This window comes from Zootoca vivipara, chromosome 12 (assembly GCF_965207765.1).
Source record: "Zootoca vivipara chromosome 12, rZooViv2.hap1.1, whole genome shotgun sequence".
In the NCBI taxonomy this organism is placed as follows: Eukaryota; Metazoa; Chordata; class Lepidosauria; order Squamata; family Lacertidae; genus Zootoca; species Zootoca vivipara.
The window spans coordinates 61,774-79,344 of record NC_142595.1 but is presented as its reverse complement, the minus strand read 5'-3'; the positions used below and the strand labels follow the sequence as shown (position 1 = coordinate 79,344).

The window sequence follows — 17,571 nt, the reverse complement described above, 5'->3', positions numbered from 1 at the left end:
CTAGGAAAACTTCCCTCTCCACAGCATCTCGGCTCGGCTTTCCAGACTGGGCCGAGTGGAGGTGGGGGCTCACCTGGGTGGGGGATGGGGGAAGGAGGGGGCGGGATAGGTAATGGGTCGGGACAGGGTGGGGCCAATCACAGGGATGAGCAGGGGGGTGGGGGAGGAGGGGCCGGGATGTAACACAGGGGGACTCTGAAGGTGAGGGGAATCTTCTTGTGCCTATACATAACAACACCACATGCTCTCCCACTGAACAATGAGGCCTGCAGGTAACAGATGGCTTCAATGAACATCTTAATGAAGACTCCAAAGCAGGGCAACATACTTAAAGATGGAAATTTTGATACATGCTGAACACTACTCAGACCACATTTTCAACATCTCACTCAATTTTATCACCCTTAATTCTTCCCATTTTAAAAGCATTTCTTATTGCCTTGGTATACTTTTAATTCCTAGGTGTGAGAGATAGAGGGTTGTTGAAAGCTCAATGAGGTTTTTGTTTGACCTATGTTGTGATTTTCGTCTTACACTGCTTTACTTACTGATTGATGTATCACATTTTATTATAAAATATTGTAATTTTTGCTTGATTTTGTCCTTTACCACCTTGGCAGCCTTTGGGTCAAGGAGCAGTATATAAATAAACTGTAACCAGGTTATCTGTGACTCCTAGAAGCCGTCAGCATGCAACAGCGGCCACAATCCCAGGAAACGGCTTCGACTGCCAGCTAAACTAGGGGAGGGTAGCCAGTGGGTCTCAAACCCTTGGGGAGTTAGGGACGTCCCCTGCACGTGAAGACAGGCTCCAGTGGATTGAGCGGATGAGACCAAAAGTGGGCGAGTCCAACGGTCAAGAAAGCGGTTTCTGCCCATGCCGTAGATGGAGCTCGTCTGCCTGGGAAGGGAGCCCATCTAGGAGAAGAAAAACTCTGGTCCTAAACCTCCACTGCCTTGCAGGACATCTTCAGGAGAAGAAAAGGCTCAGGAGGAAACCCTCCACAAATCTGGAGCGCAGTCCCTAAGGTGGTTGGGTGGCACCTTGTATGCCTCCTTCCAGCAACTCCTGCAGCCAAACTGGTGTCAAATGTCTGGCTCGGCTTTCCTTTGGACCCCATCAGCAAGGCTGAGAGGGGGGCCTTGTGTTTGGGCTGCCCAGGACCTCTGTACCCGGGCTTGCGCCCAGGGAGGTCACTCTGATGCTGCTAATGCAGTGGTTGGACTCCTGGAGGCGCACTCCATTGTTGCTTGAGATGGACGCCAACAATAGCTTCACAGTTTGGACATAACGGCTAACTATGGATAATAAGCCCCCTGACAAGAGAGAAACGGAGAGTTGGGGGGTAACAGAGGACAAATGGAGTTCTATGTATTTATCCTTCATTGCTGTGGAGCAGGGGCGGGAAACATCATGTGTGGCCCTGACCTGGTACCAAGCATGGAGAACCCCAAGGACAAACCAGACACCCCAAAGGTCAAACAAAGACTTTGAGGAGCAGGCAGGGGTCTCTGATACTAGATGCTGAACTAGAAATTGCAAGAACCTGGAAGCCGACGTTCAACTTAATTTTTGAGCAACAGCTCCATAGGCATTTGATTTGCAAATTGTGCTTGTGGAAAACATGCTCAATGCACAATTGTCAGAAAGAAAGGCAACACTTTGATTTTTCAGCTACCACTCATAGAATATGTTAAGGGGCATAGACAATGTCCTTATCTTTTGTCTGCCTTCCTGAGGTTGTGGAACACCGGCTGAAGTACGGTAGCTTTTGTCCCCAGCCATTTGCACAAAATGGCAAACTCTCCGTTGGCATGCCCCACATCTTCCAAGTAAGGGGGAACCACCTTGTTACCACCCCCCAGAGTGGTGCAATCCAGAAAGAGACCATGCATGGGAACTGAAATATAATTGTTGTGCCTTTAACTTTTCTGGTTATGTCTGCTTCTGTGCAGGTAAGTACACAAGGGGTGTGGGATTGAGCTTGTCTAACCTTAGCTTGTCTAACAAGCAAACAAGAAAACCTCAGATATCTTCAGACAGAGTACAAAGGACCAAACGACTCCCTGCTAACAATGGAAAATAGCCTGTAATTATATTGCGGAGGTTATCTTGTGATTTATTTATGTTTTGTGCTACATCTGGAGGCAGCCTTTTGTAACTGTTCATTCATCTTGAAAAACTTCTTAGGAAATATTTGTTTCTGTGTAGCTAAATATGTGCTCTTTGACAAAGAGGGAGGTGAGGAGGGGGGAAAGGGCTCCGCATGTTTAATTGACAGGGAGTTTGATGCTCTCACTGTTGAGAGAGTATCACATTTATTCCCAGGGATTGGAAAAAAAGCCAAAATAATTTATTAGTGAACTTAAAACAATGGATATTGGAAAACTCTCACAAAATTACTAAATACCATGTTACGTATTCTGGGCACCACAGTTCAAGAAGGATACTGACAAGCTGGAACGTGTCCAGAGGAGGGCAACCAAAATGGTCAAAGGACTGGAAACGATGCCTTATGAGGAACGGCTTAGGGAGCTGGACATGTTTAGCCTGGAGAAGAGAAGGTTAAGGGGTGATATGATAGCCATGTTCAAATATATAAAAGGACTAGCTGGCCCTGCCACGCGTTGCTGTGGCATCGTTTGTTAAATGGCGGGTCAGAGTCCCTCTTCAGATTCCCCAGACAGTCAGAGTCCCCCTTGTGTTATATTTAGATAGGGGCATGCCTGTGTCTCCCCACACTCTGTAGCAACCCATCCCAGGGAAGGTCTTAGTTATCCCTGTCACCTATTGACAGACACCCCCCCCCCATCCCAATCAGGGAAGGACTTGCCTATCCATGTCCTCCATTTTGACCCCTGCAACCCACCCCAACCAGGGAAGGGTTTACCTATCCCTGACCCCTATTTGCCCCCCCCCACCGATTGAGGGTAATACGGAGGGGGTGGGGGGGGTTGGTGGGTATTTTAAAGCAGTGTTACCCCCCCAAAAAAGGTACACTTAGTAAGCAGTTGCTGCCTGTGCAATTAAATACATTTGCTCAATGCAAGCAGATAATGTCACACGACAGTGGCTGGTTTTCTTCCCGCATAACATGCCACTAAACCCTAGAAATGAAGAACAGTGGAAGGCTACATTTCACATGTGGTACAACGCTGCCCACCTCTGTTATATCACTGGTTGTTTGATTAAGAATACCAAATATTGCGTTGTTTTTGGTGTCTTTCCTCCAACCTTCGCACTACAAGCATTTGTTTCTTCCCCTTTTGAAAAGCAAGTGCTCTGTGTCAAGGAGAGAGCCACGGTCTCAGAACTGAAGCTGAACACCAGAAAAAACCTGCTTTAAAGAAGTGAATGTTCCCCTTCATAAAGCTGGAAATCTTATCTGCTTAATAATGTTACACGCTGCCCCCCAATCTCTGAGCAGTGTAAGGTTCCAGGGGTGCCAGTCGTGTTTACCCAGGTTCTGTGTTTCCCTTTGGACAATGAGGCGAAGCGGAGATTGTGGTGTCTTTCCGCATACAGTATATACAACCTGAGCCTAGGATGGAGGGGCTTCTAGCATTACACTCCCAGAGGGTCCTACTTCTCCCCATGTCTGGATGGCCAGGACCTTTCCTCCAACCCACATCACCCCCAGCTGCAATCCTAAAAGAACTGCTCTCCTTCCAACTCTATAAACTCTGTCTTTGTAACTGAGTTGAAAGTGGGTCGCCTCTCATTTGCCCCCTGGCACAGAGCCACTCCCTTTGTTCCAGTTAATGACCCATCACTAGGCTTGCTGGCATTTTAACATACTAAATCCAGTGTCTGGCACAGAGGAATTAGAAGGGGATCCCAGGCACCCCACAAACTCATGACAGAGTCATTTTAAGAGCAAAATCCCAAGGGTGAAAGAAACTGGTTGGAATATACCTCTAAGGATCCAATTGTTTCAGCATACTGTTTTTCCTAGGTCAGGCATGTCCAAAGTTCATTTCAGAGCTAATCTGGCCCGCTGGTAGTTTATTTCCTGGGGTAAAAAAAAAAAAAACACCTCAACAATTTCAGTCCCAAAAAAGGTTAACAACTTTGGTCAGCCCTCACGACCCTTCATTTCATCAAATCCGGCCCTCTTTGAAAAAGTTTGGACACCACTCTCCTAGGTGAATAAGCAAACCATTTAGAATCAAAGAATCATAGAGTTGGAAGAGACCACAAGGGCCATCCAGTCCAACCCCCTGCCAAGCAGGAAACACTATCAAAGCATTCATGACAGATGGCTGTCAAGCCTTCGGATTTACCATGGTGTACAAGCAGCAGTAGAGATCCAACTCCTCTCTGCTCTGTAATGAGCATGTTCATATGTTGCTGGTGTCTCCAAACATGTTTCTCACATTTACACTTTGTATTTTAGATGGACACCTATAGGCTAAAACAGTGGTTTTCAAAAGTGTGTGGCTACTAGGGCCTTCCCAAGAAAATCACAATCTTTTACTAGGGACGACACAAACACAAACTCTTCCCTCTTGAAACAACACACACAAAATCCATTAATAGCCTTAACCTCCATTAATTTGTCCAGTCCTCTTTTAATGTCCAGTCCTCTTTTATGTTGGTGGCCAGGAAAGCGGGTGGTGCTGTGGGTTAAACCACAGAGCCTAGGGCTTGCCGATCAGAAGGTCGGCGGTTCAAATCCCTGTGATGGGGTGAGCTCCCGTTACTCGGTCCCAGTTCCTGCCAACCTAGCAGTTAGAAAGCACGTCAAAGTGCAATTAGATAAATAGTGGGAGCAGGAGTCCCCAGGACAAGGGGCTGAGCAGATGAGCAAAGGCAGCCTCTTCCTCCTTAAGGGAAACCCAGGGCAGGGTCTGCTTCAGTGTCTGTCACAGGGAATGGAGCTCAGAGCTCTGCAAAGATTTCCACCTGCACCTCCCAGTGGCCCCCTCGCTGGTAGTTCCCAGTTCTTGGCTCAACAGCTCCTGATAGCACGAGCAGCACTTCGCAGGATGGAGTGGGCAAAGGGCTGGGCTGGGGGCGCGTCTGCACAATTTACACCAAAACCTGCTTCCCTAGGCTTAGAACGTTCTGAAGAAGACTGCAGGCAAATAGGTCCAAATCAAGAAAGCACACGTTTGGTAATACAGTGTATACTGCTGGTTTTATTTTCAAAAACCTATTTCAGCCATCAGCATCTCGCGAACGATGTTAGAAGGGAGCATAATCGAAATCTGTACGTGTACACACACAGTGTACAGTACATATTCATTCACACGAGCAAAGAGAACACGTGCCCCACAAAAGCCTTTCCCTTTTCAGAATCCCGGTGTGCATTTCTGGAATTCGCCCTACACTGGGAAGCAACTGCTAGTAACAAACCGACAACAAACTTAATGTGGGGCAGCCGGAGAGCAAAGCAAGTTCGGCTGAGATTTCCTTGCAGATTCCCTCTGCAGATTGGAAAAAAGGATCCTGGAAGGAAGGAAGGAAGGAAGCGCGTGTCCTGCGGCGCCCCGAGCCCCGGCTTACCTGCTAGCGTTGCCGTCGCCGCCCGCGTCCCTGCGAGGCGCGCCCCGGAGAAGCGCCGGCCAGGCGAAAGCGCGCCCCGCTCGGCCGGCAGCCAAGGGCGGAGCGGCACCCCACGCCCGCCCGCCCACACAAGCGCCGCCTTCCTTCCTCCGCGGGTCGCGGCTGCAGGAGCGGAGCTTCCGCCCGCCCAGGCGCCCGCGGGCACCGGGCGGGATCCGCTCGCGGTCGGCGGCCTCGCCGAGAAGCGGCTCCGGTTATCTTTCAGTTGCAGCTTTTCTCACAGCCGCGAAAAGTTCCGCACCCGCGCAGCCCAAGCATGCGGGCGGGGTTTGTGCTGCGGGCGGGGGCACCTCCTCGAGTAAGCGCCCTGGCCCAGCCCGGTGCCGGTGCGCCATCAGTGGGCAGGAGGACAGGGTTGGAAGGGATCCAGCCCCTGGCAAGGCAAGGCAGCCATCTCCGCCTCTGCGAGTCAAGCATCCCCGAGAGGTGCCCCCTCCCGCTGGTGATGCGGCGGCGCCTCCTGGCCTGCTGCCCCTCTTAGGCCCCCCACCTCGGGCTGGGGGCTCACAACCCAAGAGGCCCCCACAGGGCGCGCCAGATGCAACACAAAGCAGAGCAAATCTTTCAGCACATAAACTGCTACACAGAATACATTCACACGTGTGCATACAAATGCAGGAGGCAGAAGGATTGCCTCAAATCATCTCTCTAAGGCAACTGGATGCTTTTGTCTTTATTCTGTAAACTACCCTGTGATCATCAAATGAAGGGCAGTATAAAAAAAATTAATAATGATAACTGCAGCCATGGTTTCCTCTGGGTAAAATGATTTCTGATTTAGAAGTACGACTGTTGTTCAAGGCACACTTAGTTGAAAGCAAATCAGAGAACTAAATTTAGTGGAACTTGCTTTCAAATAAGTGTGCCTATGATTGCAGCTTTACTTCAAAATCGGAAATAACTTTATCCGGAGAAAACAACAGCTGCATTTGTAATCCACTTGCTGAGCAAGAAAGTGATTGGCATAAATGTACATGGGGTGGATCCCCGTCCAAAACTGCAGCTTGGAACTTTCTTTTTAAAAATTCCTATGTGATCCCCCACCCCTCTTTTTTGCCCCACTTAATTTAGTGTCAGACCCATTCAGAAAAGGACAAATCCCTACTTTTGACATTCATTTCAAAATGTCTGAACAAATTACCCAACACCTACTGACTAAGTCAAGATCTTTCTTTCTACCACGACGAGAGTTTCAGCAGAGGAAAGGTTTAAAAGGCCTTGATATGGCCGCCAGAAGCATTCAGGATGGAAATCCTTGTGTTCTTTTCCTTCTGCTTTGTCAGTTGAGAACTGACACAAGGGAAGAAGATTTCGGTGGTGGCATTTGGACTTTCCCCTGCCTGCTTCCCACCAGGCAACTCCTGTTTTGAAAGTCAAATGCTGATGGCAGACTAACTGCACCGGGGACCTTCCTGCAAAGAAAACATCCTGCTTTTCCACTTCCACTTGATGCTGCAGTTTGCAAAGCCTTTCTGGACACAGAACAAACAGCATGGACCCACACAGAGAGACAGACAGACACACACACACATTCTGCCAGAAAAAGAGAAGGATGTTATTCCAGGGCCAGCCTATGGCAACATAACACTTTGCATTAACTCCCAAAGCTTTTAAGTACAGGAGGAGAAAACATGGTCCAGCTATTCACTGAGTGCTAACCAAAATATTGTTTCTCCAAGCACAGACAAAGCACACTTGCCTTGCCTTATAATTCCTTTGGTTTAGGGAGGGACGCTCCCCGCTGTGCCCGCCACATCACATAAAGTTGAGGCTGTGTAGCGCTTTAGTGAAGTGTATGTTCTGCCTTCTGACTCCATTCTCTACTTCAAGGCAAGGAGAGTGGCTGCATGATTTATTCATGCCTTGAGAGAGACATTGGACTCTTGTCAGTGCCAATTTTTCATTTTTAAAAAAATTCTGTTACTTCCATGGCTGGTGGCCACTGAATCTTAGCAAGTGTAAGTATAAATGAGAAGAATTCCTTCTCAAGAGAGAGTAGGAATGTTTGAATTCTGCAGCTTCCTTGTGGTTTAAAGACATAGATCTTGAGGGCATGCTTGCCCAGACAGTTGTTGAAATGGAATACAGAGTGCCAGGGCCCTACAGATAAAATGGTGGGACCTCTAGGGATTTCATCCTGTGTTTCAAAAAATATTGCACTATATGATGCCTTGCGAAATTTTAGAATTGTCTAATATCAATATGCAGCACTCCAAAATTTTCAGGTAACCTTCCCAGAAATGTTAAAAATATACAGTCCAAACCTATTACATAAGTACTTCGAAAGGTGAGGACACAATATTGGTGGGAGGTCCCTTTTAAACTTACACAGTAAAGGCTGATGGGGTTTCTGATGGCATCTATGCTTCGAGAGGCTAAATTTATTCTGGCCAGCCGGAATTTGTCCCAAGACAGACATCTTGATTAACAGCTCCATACAGGATGAGCCAGGAATCCTGGGAACCAGTGTGTTCTAAGAAGAGAAATCCTCCATTGCTTTGGGGGGGGGGTGTCTTGCCCCAACCCAGTCAGCTCATGCATTCATAGCAGTAACCAGAGGAGGAATGACTTTTGAGTGGAGCAGAGAGAAAAGAAATGCCCTGGTACATCTGCATGAGTGCAAGCGGATGCCCCAGCTGCAACCAAGCATGTCTCTCCCATATTGGTCTCTACAGCCACAGCAGGCGCTGCAACCTTTCAACCATTTGATTTCACTCCCAAGACACACTCCTCCATTGTTTTCTAAGACAGTCGGATGCCAGCAATGAAATTCCAATGGATTAGCAAGGTGTCTAAGTCACAATTTAGGAGGTTTGTCTAGCTAAATTACAGGTGAAACTCAAAAAATTAGAATATTGTCGAAAAGTGCATTTATTTCAGTAACGCAACTTTAAAGGTGAAACCAATATATGAGATAGATGCATGACATGCAAAGCAAGATATTTCAAGCCTTTATTTGTTGTAATTGTAATCATTTGTCGTTAGGCGGATCAATTATAAATGGAATGTAATTAATGAAATGTAATAGCGATTTTTATTTTTGTATTATTGTAACTATTTGTTTTATTACTGTGGAATTTTCAAAAGAAAGCATTTGTAAAAATTAAAAGAAAAAAAAGTTGCATTACTGAAATAAATGCACTTTTCAACGATATTCTAATTTTCCGAGTTTCACCCGTTGTTCTTTCACACATGTTAATTTCAGAGAATTAAAAGAATCTAACACAGAGCTCAAATGCAGGCATGGGTCTAGCTATCACCTCACACCAGAGACTAGCCTACCTTAATAAGCTTTCGATGCCTAAGCCTGAATTAAATTCCAGCACCTACAAACCTCTAACAGTATGATACATTTTTAGAAATACTTTACATATCCATAAATTAGTAAACTTCATTTATTGCTTAGAAAAGATGATCTTCTTAATGATAAACATTGTTGGCAAAAAAAATATTGCCCAGTTAAAGTTTCTGATGTGTGTGCCCTGACCCCAGAGGTCCAAAGCTACTTGGAAGTCAAAATCCTAACTGGGATCAATCTGTTGCCCAAATGGAAGCTCTGAGGGTACTGGAGAATTTTAAGATGACTGAAGTGACCTAAATGCAGTAAGGAATGATGGAATGGACAGGAGGCGTGATATATGGAACTGACAGGTGACGGAGAAACGAGATTTTTAAAAAACAAAAACAAAAAAAACCCAACAGTTATTTTGCTGCATGGAGCACCAGAATAAAGATCTAATGGACTGTTTCTTTAATAAAATATATAGCCCAGTAAAACAGACTTTTTTACTTCTTCTATTTACCAAATATAAGGTATTAAATATACAGTTCTCTTCACAGAATCTGATTACAAAAGGGGTTTCAACAAGCATAGCAAGCAACCCTATCCCCCCCTCCCGGTCTTCTCTGTCTTTCTGTGCCTGGTTCAAGCACCCCTGAAGACACTACAGCATTGAAAACAGGTGAGCTGGAACAACTGTTCAATTCATACAAGGGCTGGAATGAAATATTGAAGGGAAACATCTTCGTGCAGCAAGATGAAGTGAACAATCCTTTTGCTTGCAATATCTGCAAAACACAAGTCCGTATTTTAAACTTCAAAGGATGACAGAGGGCCCAAAATACCATGTTTAGCAATAGCCAACATTCTCCAGTTTTGAAGGCCATACAGATGCAGAGGCCAAGGTCTGGAATATTTTGAACCTGGCTACAATCAACCCCCAAAACTTTTTAAAAACTGTTTTTCCCAACCAGGAGAAAGACAACAAAAAGAAAAGCTGTGTCAGCGCAAGTCAGGTCCTCCCTCCTAGACAAAAGGTACTTTCAACAACCTCCACTTGACAGCAGACCTGACTCTGCCTACAGATCCATATGCCATGGTGGAGCTGGGCAAGGGAGGGCTGAGTTGAGTCGCATAAACATGATTGATACATACATACATATATACTTTTATTTGTATGCCACCTTTACACAGTTAAAACCATGCTCAAGGTGGCTTACAACATTGGGGGGGGGAATTGAATTACAAATATAACAAAAGTAGTCATAAACAATAAAGAAGCATCAAAAAATACACAACCAAATTTCCACATAAATCATAACATCTCTCATAAAGATACGGAAAAATTACTATCAATAACAGCAACAACCCCCCCCCCCGGTGGTGTCCAGTTTGGCCCCAAGAATGCTGGTCCAAATACACTGGTATGTGGAAATGTTGAAATTTGCTTTTACAGGAAGGATATGGCAATCCCTTCCAAATACATGATATCCTCTTCATACCCTGCTCTCCAGAGTGGCAAATGACTTGTTCAAACAACAGGCCCAAAGGGTCACTTACTACATAGTGCTTTCGTGGGATTCACTTGCTGAGCTGCAAGTAATTGGAGAAGTCTCTTAATGTCGATGCGAGCCTCGGCCATGGTCTCGGGATCTCTCTCTTGACTAGAGTTTTGGGAGCCTATTGAAATTCACAAAAATAGAACCTTTTATTAACTAGGAACAATAGTTTGAAAAAGGGTTGTACATAATTTCCATTAACAGTTTGTGGCTGTAATCTGTGCATTTTACTTCCAAATACTTGTGAATATGATCAAGCAGTCAGTATGTACTATGTTCTATTCCTCATTGTCACAACCGCCTCATACTTCCATTTCACAGAGAACAAACCAAGGCTAACTTGTCAAAAGGCAAGATAAGGCTCCCAGCAGGGCAATGGCTCTTTTTTTGGGGGGGGGGAGTTATTGGGTTATTGTTCTTGTTTTGTTTTTATATATTGCAGTGAAGGTCTCCAGCTCTCTCTATACAGTTCAAGCTGCAGAAGAGGACTAGAAGGAATTCCCAAGTCTGGAGATGGGAAAAAGAACAGGATATTGTGCTATGATCACAGCACTTCTCCTTGCTTCTCTGGTAGTGCACGCTGTCACTGGCTGGAGACAAGAAGAGCAGTGGCAGCCGTGAGATCTTGCATTAACTCCACGAGAGTTCTGTGAGATCTTGCAGGAAGCTGCCACTTCTCACTTTTCTGCTGCTGGTGGTGGTGGTGGCAGCGGTGGGGCACCTGCGAGAGCGCTGCCCCTTGGGATTCCACCCCCCAAGGCAGCTGCCTTAGTCCCCTTTATGGGTGGCCCAGCTCTGGCTGTGTGAGATCAGGAACAGCACCTGGCAGGAGCAGCAAGGGCTTGGCAACCACACCCTTTTTGGTTAATCATCAAGATCAGTCAAAATTTGTGAACTCCCAAGAATACTGACAAATAGCTATTTCACCTATCCTCTAATTCTATAATTGCAGTGCAGGTGGGAATTATGTTCTGGGTACATAAGTGAATTCTCATAAAGCGGGGAACATCCTCTAAGCACCCTCTCTGCCACTCTTTCTTCAATCCATACAAAAAATACTATATCCAAAAATATCCACAACTAGAATTGAAGCTCTGGGGCTGGCAGGAGGCTAGAGGACATGTGGGAAAGTGGCTGCTGTTGCTGCATGCCCATCAGCTGTTAGTCAGGGAGGTTGAGCAGCATAAACAAAACCCTGCTCTGCCTCTGGTCTCTTCTGGGCTTCCTCTGACGTCCTCTTGAGGCTCTGTGGAGGGTCTCCTCACCAGCCCCAAGGGCTCTCCAGCTCTCTCCTGCCATTTCCAGGTTTGACTTGAATGATTGATTGATTGAATGAATGGCGCTGCACGTATATGTGGTCGCCTGCGAGTCGTAAGTGGGGGAATACCTGTATTTCCCCATTCATGACAATTAACTGTGTATATCAGTCCATTGTTTGAAGCTAAAATGTTACTTCAATTATTTAACCTGCAAATCAGTATTTCCTTCCTTTCACTTTGTTACTGACATCTGAGCGTGGGGAAAGAAAACAATTAAAGACAGACTCAAGCTAGCTCTATTTTTGCATGGTTACTCAGAAGCCAGCCCTTACTGCCTGATAAGTGTACACAGGACTGTAGCTTTTGTTCTGCACTTTTACTTTTGTTAGGATCTGTTATCTGACAAGAAAAAGAAAATTGCTTACCCCAGGGAGGATTCCCAAGTTCTTTAAAGTGGGTTGTAACACACACTAGATCAGTTTCTATTTTCAAGTTCATTTCTCCATTTAGATTTGCTTCTATTACCTACAATGTAAACAAAACAGTTCATATGCTTTTCACAACTACTAAATGTATTCTACAAACACCTGTTTGTCAAGGGAATGCACTTATGACAATTAAGGTTCTTTTCCTAAATATATACCTCTAGACACATCTATGAATAAATGGCGACAACTCTGCTTAAGAACTCTGCATCAACAAATCACTAAGCATCAAAAAGTCAGTTATATAAATTTGGGAGGTGTATAAAAATATAATCCATGTGATGATCTCTAGTACTGTGAACAATGGAACAGAAGTGTCAACTGACTCGGACAAATAAATAATCCTAGCCTTCTCTGGTGCTGGTAAACCAGAAGACTGATCTGCAGATTCGGCAAGTGAAGCTTTCCAGCACTGAGATAACACCATAATCTACTAATGATTTCAGATCAAGCTGCTGTTAAGACACAAGAGCAGGTAAAATTCTTGATAGCCAAAATTCCATGTTGATGTTGTTGTTTAGTCGTGTCCGACTCTTCGTGACCCCATGGACCAGAGCATGCCAGGCACTCCTGTCTTCCACTGCCTCCCGCAGTTTGGTCACTCATGTTGGTAGCTTCAAGAACACTGTCCAACCATCTTGTGTTCTGTCGTCCCCTTCTCCTTGTGCCCTCAATCTTTCCCAGCATCAGGGTCTTTTCCAGAGAGTCTTCTCTTCTCATGAGGTGGCCAAAGTATTGGAGCCTCAGCTTCACGATCTGTTCTTCCAGTGAGCACTCAGGGCTGATTTCCTTAAGAATAGATAGGTTTGATCAGGGGTCCCCAGACCACGGCCCCCGGGCCAGATGCGGCCCAATTGGCCTCCCAATCCGGCCCACAACGACCCCCGCCGCCCGCTGCCCGCTCTTACGGCGTGCGGCACAGCGTCGATATTCAAAATCGGGAAAAAATCGCCGAAAATCGCTTGTGCGCATGCGTATGGGCCTCTCCCAACCCAGAAGAGGTCATTTCCGGTGCACTTCCAGGTCAGGGGAGGCCCATACACATGTGCACAAGCGATTTTCGACGATTTTTTCTGACCGTGTGCGCATGCGCACTGGCGCGCACTCCCCCGCCCTCCAGCCCGCCGCGCGGTCGGCGCGGCAGGCACCGGCCCGAAGCCCGGTAAGTCTGGGGACCCCTGGGTTTGATCTGCTTGCAATCCATGGGACTCCATAATTCAAAAGCATCAATCCTTTGGCAACCAGCCTTCTTAATGGTCCAGCTCTCACTTCCATACACTTCCATAGCTACAAGTTAAACATGCATTTCATAAACATGCCATAAAAAGGAGGAAAACATTGTACATTCACAAGGTCAGTTTGGCAGGGATAACTAATTTGTATAGTCTTAGGGACCAGAGAGTGGCCTTGGAATTATTGGCACCATCTCGCAACAAAGTCTGTACAGGTATACAGGACATGCAATCAGGTAAAGTATTCTATATAAAATGTGTATGCTCAGGGCTTTTTTCCAGTTGGCAGCTCTTAGGTACGTTCCAACACAACTACGGCTGGGTGATCCCCCCCTTTAAAAAGTGCAATAACTTTGGGTGGGTGCTCCCCTAAAAAAAGGTCAAGTACTGGCACCCCTTTTTCTAGAAAAAAAGCCCTGTGTATGCTTACTTATCACTTACAAAGTCTAAAAGAGATGGAATCTTGTAGTGTAGATCCTTTTTCCTTCCATTACTTACTGGCATAGGCCAATGGCTTTCAAGTGGTGCCACGGAGCCCTAGGGTGCTTTGAATGATGGTCAAGTTTTAGTTTTCACCAGGTATCCCACAGGGAACTGAGGAAGTTGGTCAAGGAAGCAGTGGATTCAAAAAGGTTGAAAACCTCTGGGTTGAGGGATCATATAGGTATGACATGCTAGTCATCTCCAGTGGCTCCAATTGCTTACCAACTGTGCACTCAGAGAGCAATCCTGGATAACTAAACCTTGATGGGAGTCTTAAGTGCAAAGTATCAAGTGACAGCCAAGACCAGGCAACATTCACACAGTTAACAACTTGCAAGATGGTCTTTTCTAAAGTAAATACCAAGCACAGGGTATCCAATCTGGATCAGTACCACAGTGGTGGTAAAGAATTAAAGCCCTCCAGCTTCCCCCCAAGGTCCCAAACTAGAGTAGCCACACAAGCCTGCTATTTACAAAAAAAAAAAAAAGTAAGAAAAAATGCACAATTTCCAGTTGTACGAATGGTGTCTTGTCCAGTTTGGCCCAGCAGTTACAATGATTGCATAAAAACATATCCCAAGAGATGCATCTCTCTCTCCCCACTTCTACTCCCACATTAAGAATATAAGAACTTACTATAGAATTGCAGAGGTTTTTCATTCTCTCCACAACACTCTTCATGGTCTTCAGCGCTGGTAAATAAATGCTGACCTACAAAATCAAATCAACTGCCTTGAAAGTGCAGATGAGCCACACCTGCCCCACACTGTTACTGGGCAATGACCTCCAGAGTCAATTTAAAAGGGATAAAGTGACATGTAAGGGCACAGTTCTATATAGCAACTACGAAAATGTTGAAGGGCATAAGACTGCGAGAAACTAGATTGATAATGAGAAAGGTTTACAATAAAATAAACAAAATATCATTATAAGCAGAAAGTGAACTTTCCAGCAAGGCTTACAATGAACTATATAGCACAAAAATTGTTGTTGTATTAACCAGCTGACCACAGGCTTCTGAAGAAGGTTCCGTTTCAAAGAACTTCCTCAGATAACTGTAAAAAACATTCATCATAAGGGAATGTTTACTTTCCCTTTCTTCTAACGTAGAATAAGATAATCAAAGTTTTGTTTTATGTTTAGTAACTTATTTGGAGAAAGATACATTTTTGAAGTCCTTGCAGTTGTCAAAACTGTAATCAGGGCCTTAAAACACTTTTGAGGAGATGAGTTTTTGGCTGAAATGTGGATGCCTCCCTTAGCAATGAATTGTATTGGTGGTATGTATATTTGTTAACTGCTTGTGGGGAATAAACAATTGCTTCACATTAGCCAATAATAAAAGGGGGGGGGAGAATGAAGTAAACTCAGATTGCATTATTTGAAAACTCATTTACTTTTGGCTGGCTCTGAAAATATTTCAACTGCTCCAAGTCTGTGTTGTTTTTAAATGATCAGCACTCAAGAGTGAGGACCAGTTGGTAGGTATGTTGGCAGCCAAGTGTTAAGTTGAGTAATGTGAAGAGGGTGTGCATGGCTGTGTGAATGGTGCATTAGTTAGGTTTGCAAGTCATATGGATGGGCATCTGTGCATGAAAGAGTGAATGTGGAATGGACTCAGGAGATACTGGTAAAAGAAAAGTGCACTGTAAATTTTCACTGGTCTCCAATGGTAAAATACACACAAACTCTAAAAAGAAGTTTTTGCACTAATTGCAATCCTTGGTAGAAAAGGAAGAAAAATCTTTGCTACAATTGAAACATGAATAATGAAAAATAACTTTATGTAAAGTCAACTCATCCTCAGTGCCTACGGCACTTTTAGATTGAATGCATCAACAGAATGAAACCAATCATCTTAACTAAAAGGAAATTCATTTTGCTGTTGGAGGGGAAAACCTTTGAGAAGGAAAGTACAGTATTCGGAATATCGTTTAAACAATTTAATTTTGATATTGTGGAAACTGAAAGGGGCTCACATCAAAATCCGGCACACTTGGCTCCCTGAAGTCATTCCACAGCTTTCTTGGGATAATACCCACAGGAATGTCGTGAGTCACAACACGGCTAGTGCTGGATAAAGAAGGCTAGAGAGAAGAAGACAAAAGGTTACATAACCAAAAGACAGTAAAGGCCGTAATCCTATAAACACTTATGTAAGAATGCCCCCCTTCTTTTCTTTTTTTAAAAAAAGGTGAAGAGGGCTATGGCAGAGAAACTTCAGATGTTCCAGGATGAGCATGGATCAACTTCAGTCTGGATCAACTTCAGTTCAGGCCTAGTTTTGGGACTGAATAATCCCCGATGGGTGAGTGGGGGGACAGATACTCACACTCTCTGCAGCTTTTGATCCCATTGACCATAGCGCCCTCAGCCCAACTGCTCAGATGAGGCTCAAAGGCGCCTTTATAGTGGTTTCATTTCTACCTGCACAGGTGAGTCTAAAGAACAGCATTGCAGGAGTGTGCTTCGGTCCCCTAGTACAAATGCTATGGGGTTCTGCAGGGCACTACAGTGGAACCTCGGTTTATGAACACCTCGGTTTACGAATTTTTGGTTTACGAACACCGCGGACCCATCTGGAACGGATTAATCCACTTTCCATTACTTTCAATGGGAAAGTTCGCTTCAGTTTATGAACAGACTTCCGGAACCAATTGTGTTCATAAACCGAGGTACCACTGTATTTGGTCCCCAACACTATTTAACACCACCTGCATGAAGCCATGGGGAGTGAGCACTGGGAGCTTAGAAACATGTGAAGCCCTCTTCACGCTCCGGCTTCCAAGGGATCTGGAACTGGGGCACAAATGGAGCTCCACCTCCCACCCATGTGGAGGAATGAAAGCTTTCCTCCTGAAGGGACCTTTACCGACCTGTTTTCATGGGCAAGAATCTACCTTTTAGGTGACTAAGCAGTTGGATATTCTAGTTTTACATGAAGCAGAGAGAGCGAAAGGGGCACTTTGCATCCATTTCTACTCACCAGTTCTATGGCTACTGTGAGGCAAGGACAGTGCTTGTTCGTCAACTTGATTTTCACTGCCTTCGCATTCTGTGCTGTTTTTAAGGCTCTAGATAAGTTTTCAGGCGTCACCTCGAGATAAATTTCATTTTTTTCTGCGGCCACTCCCTCCATCTGGAACTCATCGAAGACATTCCCCTGAAAGAGCAGGAGCCGGGTGAGACCCGGGGCGCTCTTGCTTGGCCGGCGCCTGAGACGCGGGTTCCCCATTCCTCGGTCCCTCCTTCCCTCCCTACCTGGCGGACCTCGCACCACAGGCGGGCCCCTCCCACGGCCCCTCGGGCGCCCGCGATGAAGATCAGCTGGTCGGCCGTCAGGCGGAGCGCGCACGCCTTGGCCAGCTTGGCCACCGTCGACACCGCGCCTGAGAGAAGGAAGGAGACACGGAGGCCGCGGTTACCCCGGAGGCCTCGCCGGCCCGACACGCCGCCCTGCCCCGCCTGAAGCTCCGGGCCGGGCCTGGGGGAAAGCGGCGCCTTCCCCCCGGCAGCTCCGCCCCGCCCCCTCCCTCGCTACTCACGGCTGAAGTGCGCGAGGCAGCCGGCGTCCGAGATCTTGGCTCGGAAGCGCATCGCGGGCGGGCGGGAGAAGCGACGCGCCAGAAGGGGGGCGCCGCCGCCATATGCGGGGCGCGGGAGGCCCTTTCTCCCCGCTTCACTCGGGAGCCGGAAGTGTCGTC

The 17,571-nt window shown here is 46.0% G+C and overlaps 2 protein-coding genes across 15 annotated transcripts in view; both read right to left on the bottom strand.

The window, feature by feature from the left end:
• TNS3 (tensin 3) overlaps positions 1-5,723 on the bottom strand; it is an 83,715-nt gene extending 77,992 nt beyond the window's left edge. For 9 of the 13 annotated variants that reach the window (XM_088655715.1, XM_088655721.1, XM_088655717.1 and 6 more), the window contains exons 1-2: positions 5,510-5,648; positions 3,917-4,013 (exon numbers count right to left, since the gene is read on the bottom strand). The gene's annotated coding sequence lies outside the window, so the exon portion shown is untranslated. Of the gene's footprint in view, positions 1-2,411; positions 2,552-3,916; positions 4,014-5,509 lie in introns of all 13 variants that reach the window. The other 4 variants (XM_088655719.1, XM_088655724.1, XM_088655718.1 and 1 more) reach the window with 4 other exon arrangements.
• A 3,574-nt stretch (positions 5,724-9,297) lies between these two features.
• Positions 9,298-17,552, bottom strand: HUS1 (HUS1 checkpoint clamp component). 2 transcript variants are annotated; one of them, XM_035135713.3, is made up of 8 exons: positions 17,413-17,552; positions 17,129-17,256; positions 16,854-17,030; positions 15,847-15,954; positions 14,504-14,578; positions 12,093-12,192; positions 10,410-10,529; positions 9,298-9,637 (listed from the first exon to the last, which is right to left on the bottom strand). In XM_035135713.3, the coding sequence occupies exons 1-8, from the start codon at positions 17,462-17,464 to the stop codon at positions 9,555-9,557; spliced, it is 843 nt and encodes a 280-aa protein (XP_034991604.2). In that variant the 5' UTR covers positions 17,465-17,552; the 3' UTR covers positions 9,298-9,554. The 2 variants fall into 2 exon arrangements, with proteins under 2 accessions (XP_034991604.2, XP_060138013.2); XM_060282030.2 differs by lacking the exon at positions 17,129-17,256.
• Positions 17,553-17,571: the final 19 nt, after the last annotated feature.